We start from the raw sequence: 10,354 nt of genomic DNA on the forward strand, positions 1-10,354 counted from the left end.
CTTAGAGAATAAATATTAAATTAAGAGTAATATAGTCAATTTACTTAATAATTTATTGTAATTAGATAAATTTAATGATTTTCTTAAGAGATGTGAAATTCCAAATGTGACAAATATTGTGGAATAGAAAAAAAAAAAAAAAGAAATCGAGAAATATTGCAAAGTGATCCCAAAATGAAATAAGTTTCGAGGCCTTTAAACAAAGGGATCCAAGTTGATCAAAAGGCCTACATTTCTTGCCATAGTTTCCAGTACACTTCACATTCTACCAATTACAAAACAAAAAAAATACCAACACTGACAAGAAAAGCAGATTCAACTTAAACCCTTTTAATTTTTAATTTATTAAAAATTATTTTAATAAATACTCCATTTTCTAAAATTATATTGACTAATCACTTATTAAATAGTTAAAAATGTGAATTATTATTTTAAAAATTATATTAACCGCGGTAGATGTCAACATTCCATAATTAAAGTTGTGAAATTCAAGTAAATATTAAACCACAAAGAAGTTACTAAAAGTTTGATTTTTAAGTTAGTTAAACCTACTTCTAAATAGAAATTTATAAATAGAATTAAAGTCATAAATAAAGAACTTCTATTTATGATTATCTACTTATTTCAAATCCACCTCTTTACCAAGTAAAAAATCACATTATTCTATTTTTGGTGATTATAATAAATTGAATTGCTTTTAAATACTACTTAAGTCTGGTTTTCCCAAACACTAACTATTTATTTTTAAACTGACTTATAAATTAAAATTAAATCTTTAGTCAAAAAGCTCAAAGTAGCAAAACTGAAAACCCTCTAAAACTTGATCGGAGGTACCTTTTGTATGTACTATTGGACCAAGCCTACAGTCGTAATAAGTGAGGCCCTTTTGATGTTCAAATCGTAACATTTGCCAAAAGATCATATGCTCGTAGCAGCTTTCCTTCCTACAAATTGTCATGATGCGTCGCAGATGTACCATTTTTAATATAAAATTCATTCGAAAATGATAGAATGTGATTTATAATTATGTTGAATTCTATAAAATTGACTCTACGAATAGTGAAATGAACAGTTCATTCAATACCAACTAAATGGAAAAAATTAAAATTCAAATGAATTATACTAAACCGCTTTCAGAAAAATGGTCATCCGGCATTTAAACTAGGCCGAATTGTTAGAAAAAAAAAACCCTCGGATTGTTTTAATTTTACCCTAAATCTAATTTTCTTCTTCACGCACCCTCAACTTAACATTAGTTACAGTAGCACCCAAATTCAAAATCTACCCGATTTAATAAATAAACTATTAATTTTCTGGAATCCATAATCTCTCTCATAGTCAAGTTAACCAAAGGAATGGTTAATCCAAAACATACCGTTTTAAATAGAGAAATTAACAAATAAATACTGCTCTAGAGAAGTATAACACTGGAGTATAACCTAATCGAATGTCTTTGAAGCTTTTACCCTAGAGAGGAATGGAGGAGACCGGTCTTTATCTCACCATTTTTTGGCTTGAAAGCGACAGTGAAACTTTATGCAAAATTTTCTTCTCTTCGTTTCGCAGATGAAAGTCAATTAAATGAATTGGTCAAGGGTTATGGTTTGAGAAAATGAGAAGACGATTGTTGCCGTCAATAACCGAAAATGTGGTCGGCAACAAGAAGATGGAGAAGTGCAATGGGTTGAGAGAAGCTTGAAAGAGTGTTTTGGGTTAACTCATTTCTTGTGTTAACTTGACCATGAGAGGTTAGGATCCCACAAAAATAATTTTTTATTCATTAAATCCGATAAGATTTCAATTTGGGGTGCTATTATAATTAATGTTCAAGTTTAGGAACCTGAAGAAAAAAAAAAAGAAGAAGCTAGATTTAGAGTACAATTAAAACAACCAGCAAAATCCAAACACCTTTCGAACCATAATTCAGGAAATATCAGTCTCTTTTTGCTGCTTTTTTGTCCCTTCAATAGGAGAATCAGAAGTTCTAATATACTCTGCCTCGGTTCCCCTTTCAACATGCATCACTTTAACATGGCTTCAAGATATATAAGGCCTTAACTAATTATGCATTGCTGAAAATACAGTGATGAGGGTAGACAAAAAGGATTTTGACTTGCAAAAATATTTTCACATGGTATGCTATGATCAACCAACATATCCACATAAATCTTAAAGCTAAACCTATGGAGAGCAAACTTACTACTATTCCATCACTTGAAAATAATCACAAAAACTCATGACGTGATTATTCCATTGAAATCATCTTCATTTATCCTCCCTGTAAAACGAAAAATAAGAAAATTACTCAACTTAAAATAAAAGTGTTCTTCCTTGAAAGCATTTCAAAGCCCAAATGCAGCCCCTAACCAAAGGCATTAGGAAACAATTAGCATTATTTAGTCAAATTAAAATTAAAATTAAATAAAAGATACCACTAATCAATAAGAAAATGGTTCAGAGACACAGACGCACCAAGTGCAATTCTGTACTGGCTTCATTCAAGAGCATTTCAAGTTTGAACCACACTAGATCCTACTAATTCAAACATTTGATTCAGAATCACCAAGTTTGAACCAGTAATAAACAACAGAAAACAATTATTTGAATTTAAAATTACTAGAACCATTAAAGCTTTAGTGCATCTAGGAAGCTGTAGTTCAGATAAAGGCACCAATATCTACCATGGTTTGAAATAACAGAATTGGAATCAGTTTTGGAATTGGAAACAGTGAAACTGAATCTGTATTGGCTGCAGCTATCATGAATTGTTTCTCAAAATTAGTGACTGAAATGAATTTTAAATGAAGAATTCAACTACATATCTTCTTTGTCAAGACACCATGGCCGTTAGAGGCATTACATCATTATGAGAAACAGCCATTAGATTTTCCAATCACCAGTATCATAACAGGAATACCACATCAGCAGGCTACAACTCCTATACAAAGAGGCCAATATGTAACACGTTGGCAGATATCTAAAAAGCTAACGTCTAATCTCAAAAGTTAAATTTCTAAAGGCATGAACAAAGACATATAGGAAGAATTCAGAATATTCCATTGTAATAAATACATGCCAATTATACTGCGTCAAATGAATTCAGAAGACAGACAATCTAAAAATAATTCGTTATGTCTGCATGAAAATTGAATTTAACATTTTACATGTTATGCCAAATTCGTAAAGCTTCACTTCAAAAGGATAAGGGAATGCATTTACAGTTAGAATCATGAATCAAATTAGAAAGGGAGACTAGTTTAAAATACCCATAGAGTTCTTCCATTGTATCCTTCAAGCGTTCAACGTCAGCACCAACAATTTCAGCTGCCTTTTTACCATTTTCGAAGAAATGGAGAGTTGGCTGCAGAATAAGGAACAGATCAGAAAAGATTTTATCTAGCTTGCATTCCTCCTATGACAAAAAGATTGCACGTGCAGACAAGGCAGCTAAAATATACAAGCCAACTAGCTAGCGAAATAAAACTAAAAGCTAATTCATATAAATTATCAATTGCAGGAACAATAATAGTACTCTTCCTGTCTTCTGCTTAATAGAAAAAATAACGTGCAAAACTTGGAAAGATAGTCAAAATGAGAAAACAAGGGAAATTGGTGACAACAACGAGTTAGGTTTGGATGTGGAAGAAGCAGTGAGGGCCAATTCTAGCCAATCCCAATAAGTAGGAGCTCACACTAACCAATGGCAGCACTTTAGGAATGCATCCAACTCCATACTCAAAGACAGATACAACACCTATTTATGGAGCCTTATGTAAGCTACAGCAAATGCCCCATCACTCTTATTCCTATCCCCAATTTAGGGAGTTTAGTTTTGCCCTAAGCCTTCTAACTAGATGCCAAACTTGAGCTTAAGAAAAGCAAAAGGAAAAAGAGCTAGAGATGATTCAAAAAATTGAAGGGAATAGTAATTTATACTCCTTCCGTCCTAAAAAGATAGTCCACTCCTATTTTCACACAGATTAAGAAATGACAATTATTATGGTTAAAGGACAATTTTATTTATATAACTTTCCTATTATTCCCATCTTAAATAACAAATGAACAATTATTATATTGGAATAATAAGTAAGAATTAATGAGGGTTACTAAAAATAAGATAAAATTTAATAAGGGTATAATAGACAATTTAAGGATTAAATACAATGCAGAAAAAGGAAAGTAGACTATATTTTAGGATAAACCAAAAAGGAAAAATAGACTATCTGTTTGAGCAGGAGGGAGTATCACATTCTGATATATGATATATTACCAACCTCAACTTTACTATAACTCTTCATCAAGCTCTTCTCAATTGCAAAACGGGTGTACTTTTAATCAAACGGGTATCATTGCAACTAACTTTTGAAATGTATGATAAAATTACCTATTTTGAGAAGCTTTTATACAATTACAATTTTCAAAAAAAGCTGAGTTTTATTTGGTGACTGGGCCGCCCTAATTAGAATATAGTGTTAAATGAGTGACATTGAAAAGCTATCCACAAAAGTTTTTTAATATATTGAAGATGATATATAGCTACAAGAAATGCATGTCACCTATTGTATCAATATGCTTTGCAACTCATGATATTATGGAATTTCATATCAAGTGAGACAATGAAAGTACCGGTCATAGTAAGAAGTGAGGAGTTCATATACTGCCAAAAATTGGCCAGCTGATCCAAATTGATTTAAAACTGAGGTTTAATTCAGTCCATAAAATATGAAAAAAAACTAAAACCCAACTTTATATACAAACAGTTTTTTCTATTTAATTTATTTTTATTTTATTCATTTATTTTTATAATCATTAAAAAAAGGGGAAAAAATGAGGGAAGAAAATGAATAAACCTGAATCTTAAAGCTTATATATTTAGTTAGAGGTTATTGGTTAATCAATGTTTCAATACATTTTCTAGGAGGTATAGAATGGAAAATAAAATTTAAGAGGAAGTATCGAGGAACATTTGCAGGTTTTTTCAATTATCACATCAGAATATTCTTCAGAAATCTTTCTCAATTATTCCTAGGCAAGTTGATCATTTCTTTTTTTTTTTTTTTTTTTTTTTTTTTTTTTTTTTTTAAATATTTGTTTTATTGTTTTGTTGATAGAATGGAATTCGGTTAAAAATAGCAAGAGAGAGAGAGAGAGAGAGAGAGATAGAGAGAGGAGAATAAAGCATTTTTCGGGCAAATTTGCCAACCCCTCATTCCCAAGTATGAAGCCCCCACCTAGCCTCCACTAAGGAGCACATTAGATATACAATTCTGCATAATGGCCCTAGGGGCAGCAGTGAGTGTTATGCTGAATATAGCCCTCCAAGGATATTCACGTTACGATACATATTTGGACTATCCAACTTCCATATCCCATATTCTCCTCTGTGTTCATAGGCCTACCATGGTTTGGCTCCAAGGGGGATTTCTTTTTCCATTTTTTCGTGGATGTTACCAGCCAATACCCTTACCTTGGGTACACAATTAAAGCACAAGAGCACATATAGCAATCTTTAGTATTCTAGTAAACCTTAAGGTTAAATTTGGTATGATGCAATTGAAAGCAACGCAATGTAATCAAATGAATTTTATTCATGAAATAAAAGTTCATTTGATTACAAAGATAAATGCATCAAAATAGCTCCAAGTACACAACAGGTTATTCATAAACCCTACCCAGTTCTCTCCAAGCAACTAGCAAGTGCATTTAGCAAATCCATCTGAAGGAACTTTTTGAAATCAAGGTATTCTTGTGTCTTCTGAAAACCTCACTCCTCTAGCGGCAAGTGAAGAATACTTTCCTCTCATCACAACAAAATGATGGAGGAGTTTTTCAATTTGGCATGTGAGAACAAGAAGATCAAAGCCTGAAGGCTGAAGTACTCATGTCATTTTATTTAGGAAAATAGCCAACTAACATTGAAATAAAAGATGAAGAGAATAAAAAAATAATAAAGATACCAATTGACTATGCGTGGCTAGGAGGTAAATGTATAGGATGAAAGAAATCTCTCTCTCATCTTGTTTGGCTTTTATTTTATTTTGTTTTATTTTATTATTATTTTTTTTAAAGCAGGAAAGGGGAAAGGAGGGTAATCATTTCTCTACTATAAGGTTAAATTCATCAAACAGCAAATAGAGATGTAAAAATTTCAACTCCTATACTGGAAAATAACTTTTTTTTATTGCCTGTTTCACCCTTATTATTTTTTTGATAATTCATTTGAAGAATATGGATTTATTTGCCGTTTTTACAACAAAACCCTCTTCCCTGTCATTCATCCATCCAAATGAAATAAAAATACTTCTCTAACATTCTCTTTCAAATTCCATTTAGTTTTCTAAATACAATTAGGTAATGATGTTCTATTCCCCTTCTGTCTCCTCCTGTCCCTCCCTCTTCCTTTCTTATTTTGTAAGCATCCATAGTGAAGAATAAATTAAGAAGTTAACTGTATACTAATCACAATAAAATATTTTATAAAAGGCAATAGTGCAAGCAGTCTCAATCTTCTGCATTATTGCATGAAGAGGCTGCTCACAAGCACTGGACCTGCAATGTTTGGATTGCAAGCCAAACCATTTGCCATTGCAGTAAACAATGACCCTCTCAAGAGTAAATAAGAAATGGTACAAACACATGATTAGTTGCTTGCAAAGGACTACATATTAAATGAAAGCATAAAAAATAGAGGAAAAGAACAATAAGCTTACCACAGAAATAATAGATAATCTACTCAATAAGCTCTCAAGACCTTCCTGCAGATTAATTAACAAAATTAGTTCCAGCAAGTTCGAACTCCTTATCATGAAAAAACAAAATTTTTGAACTAGTGACAAGGTAGCTTTGTATCAATAATAATCAAAGGCTAGAACCTATTATCGTGTTTCTGATTACTCCGGAAATAAGATCCACATGTACCACTGAAATGAAAAAAGGTTCTTGGAAATATAAAAGGACAAATGAAACCCAAAAGGAAAAAAAAATGGCATTTCTCCGTTAAACAATTAACAATACTCAAGAATGAGCCTAGTTTCTCTTAATTCTTTCTTCCACCCTGTAATTAATCCTTCCCATTTTTTTTACTTCATGTTATTCAACATTTCACACCTAATGAAGACATGTGAAAATTGCATTCCTCAAGGCACACCTGAACAATTTATGAACCAGAGTTTGAGACTATCTCATCTTAGGCACACATGTAATCCAAAACTTGGGTTTTTAACAAACACAATATTAATGTCTGGATCAGACCTCTTAATCAATACATGTGAACTAGGAAATACTCATTTCTCTATTTCTCATTACTCAGCAGCACAGTCAAAGAGCTACTTCATAATACAGAAGTGCCACTGTTATCATCAGTGTGCTTTGACACAAGAGTAGAATACACCTGTCAGGGAGATTTATTCTACAAATTACCATACCAGAAGTCTTCAAGGATTTGCAGTGCCACAGAAGCATAATAAAAAGCGCTACTATTTATGCTACTCTAGCTACTGTTTTTGTGCACCTTACTGCATTACATTGCTTTATTTGCTTAATACTACAAGAAAATGCAGACTACGGTAACAGAAGTTCAGTCAAGATTGAATACCAAAAATTCTATATCCTGCTTCTCAGGGACTGAACCTCTATGAAACCAACAAGAATACCAATCTCCAACAGAGCAATTTCTACCTTTATCACTGCTAAAAACTATAGGAAGCATTTTATGAAGAATTTATTTTATAAATTTTGAGCACACAGTATAAGCACTGCAGAAATCATTCATTCCATCAACTTTTAATTTTTGTTTTTCTTTTTTCACATAGCATCTGGGAAATATCCAATGTTCATATATAGATTGTATGTTATCTCTCTCCCTCTCATCATTGACGCATGAGAGGCTTAGACCACCATAATTGTTAACTGCTGTCTCTAATCAACTTGTCATGCAAAAGCAACAGATGAACAGAGGCATCTGAGGTGTTGGAACTCCAAAACCTTCTCTTTCCTACGAATGTATTTTGTCTTCTTGCACCTCTAGGCTCCTTGGTACCACTTCAATCTTCTTCTTCATTTTTTTCCCCTTCAATTTCTTTTTTTTTTTTTTTTTTTTTTTTTTTTTTTTTTAGCTATGCTTTTGGGTGCCTGTGTCCTTAGATAGCATAATTTGCCCTTCAACAATTCATTTTGTACTCCTCAAAAGGAAAATTCAAATAAAAATGGAAAGCAACTATAAATAGCCTTGACAAGTTTTACTTTCAACAGTTATTCCTACCATTATATGCTTATCAGTTTTCACACACTAATTGCTACTAACAGATATATAACAACTTCCCTCATTTCATAATCCAACGATCCAAAAGCAGTTGCAAATTGGTTAGGTATATGAATGAACTAAAATAAGTTTCTCCAAAAACAAAGCAGGAGAATAAACTCAAATAGTCTTTACTTAAATGTCTATCTAAAGGTTACCTATTTCTCATAATGCTGCTTCCAAAGAAATATATCAATCAAAATGAATATCATGAAATTAGCATCCTAGAATAAAAATCTGAATCTCAGAAATTAAACATAAGTCATCATAGCATACCCCTTTCATACCTGGTCTATATCAATCTTAAACGTTGTAACATTAGGGTATTTCTCACTTTGCTCTGCAAGTATAGGAGATATGAACTTGCCTATACAAGATAAATATTGCACAAGCTAAATCAATCAAGAATAACCAAGTACTGTAAAATTCCAATAATAAAAAAGGAATGACATCCAAAACCAAAGCAACACAACAACAGTCATCAACCAAGAACTTACAGGGTCCACACCACTTGGCAGTAAAATAGAAGATTGCAGGAAGAGACTTGTCTGTTATAATAAATACTAGTAATATAAGCATTTAATTAATGAAAGAAAAGTGCAAAACCAATAAAATATAAACAAAAAAGAATTATACCTTGGACATCTTTCAATGAATTATTGAACTGCTCTTCTGACTTGATGAGTACAGTTTTGGATGAACCTAAAACTACAACAATAAGAAAAACCCAAAAAGAAAATTAAAAGTTAAAGAAAACAAAATTAGACCTACCTGCAGAGGAGGAAAGGGTTCTCTGCAATTGTAGAGAAGGACATGAGAATTGAATTTTTGTGCTGTAGACATTGGCGAATGGTAATTTCAAAGAAATGGTTGGCGATGAGAAATTGATCGGAGTCGAAATTTGGGTTTCATGGAAACGAGAAACAGAGCAAATTGAACCGAAATTCCATCCGCTACGGCGATCAACAAATCGCCGAATCGCAGAAATCCCTCTCATTTTCTCCTCCGATAGTTGTTTCTTGATTTTTCTCAGGTTCCGTTGTTCTCTGCGCGTTCTTTTTGAATATTAAATTTAAATTAAAGAAACTATGGGAGTAGCCACAATTAATGGATATTAGGCCTAATATCTCTAATTTGGCCCATGACCCAAATCTATAAGCAATGCGTCATTGTGTAATTCTTTTTAGGGAAAATTACAGCCATACCCTTCTATTTTGATCAAAAGAAACTACTTTATCCTTATATTTTTAAAATAAACTAATATATCCTTATATTTTGAGCCATGTTACAATATATTATCCTTTTATCAAATATTTGCAATTTTATAGTACAAGTCAAAGGAAAACTTAACCGTCTAAAAAGAGAGAAGGAAATTCTTTTCCCAAAATACCCTCTTCCTCTTCATTTTCATCCTCCTCACCTGCTTGTTCTCAAATGTCATTCATATCGTTTTTCAGTTAATTACAATTTTTCAATTAATTACAAAAGCAAATAAAAAAACTTGGTGTCTTGTACCTTCCTAAAGTAAATATAGAAGCAACAACGACGTGTTAGATTATTTTAATAATCTGTATGTGGCCCATGTGATAAAAGGGCTAGTTCTAATTAAGGTGGCCCAAGATGATGGTTATTGGGCTTAATGGATAAGAGCCAGTTAGAGTTTTAATACTCTTCCTCTGCCTTATAAAAGATAAAGGAATAAACAGATTAGGGTTAACACAGAAACAAGAGAGTGTGATGGCTCCCTCAAACACATACGGAAATAGTTTGTTTGAGTGAGCTCATAAAAGAAACTCCCGCAGCTGTTGATTATTCTCTGACCATTAAGAGAGCACTTACGGACAAAAGGCCAGAGTGAAGAAACGTAGATCTGTTGTTACGGTGAGAATCGAATTGTCCCAACAAGGTAACCCATAACATAGATCTGCCGTTATGGATCAAGGTACGCTTCCGTTTATTGTTTATTCTTGTCAAACAAATTCTATGAACAATAGATCTGGGCTATATTAAAGTTTATTCAACATGTGGTATCAGAGCTTGTACCTGTTCTAGATT

At 32.4% G+C, this 10,354-nt stretch overlaps 1 protein-coding gene across 1 annotated transcript; it reads right to left on the bottom strand.

Moving 5' to 3' along the window:
- Nucleotides 1–1,922: 1,922 nt before the first annotated feature.
- TO1 (thioredoxin O1) lies at nt 1,923–9,375 on the bottom strand. Its single transcript, XM_089715377.1, has 7 exons — nt 9,071–9,375; nt 8,936–9,001; nt 8,797–8,847; nt 8,587–8,666; nt 6,711–6,755; nt 3,267–3,361; nt 1,923–2,278 (listed from the first exon to the last, which is right to left on the bottom strand). Exons 1-7 carry the CDS (start codon nt 9,294–9,296, stop codon nt 2,266–2,268), a joined length of 576 nt encoding a protein of 191 aa, XP_089571503.1. The 5' UTR covers nt 9,297–9,375; the 3' UTR covers nt 1,923–2,265.
- Between the last annotated feature and the right edge of the window lie 979 nt (nt 9,376–10,354).

This window comes from Jatropha curcas, chromosome 10 (assembly GCF_041381405.1).
Source record: "Jatropha curcas cultivar XTBG-Jc1 chromosome 10, XTBG_Jcur_1.0, whole genome shotgun sequence".
Taxonomy (NCBI): Eukaryota; Viridiplantae; Streptophyta; class Magnoliopsida; order Malpighiales; family Euphorbiaceae; genus Jatropha; species Jatropha curcas.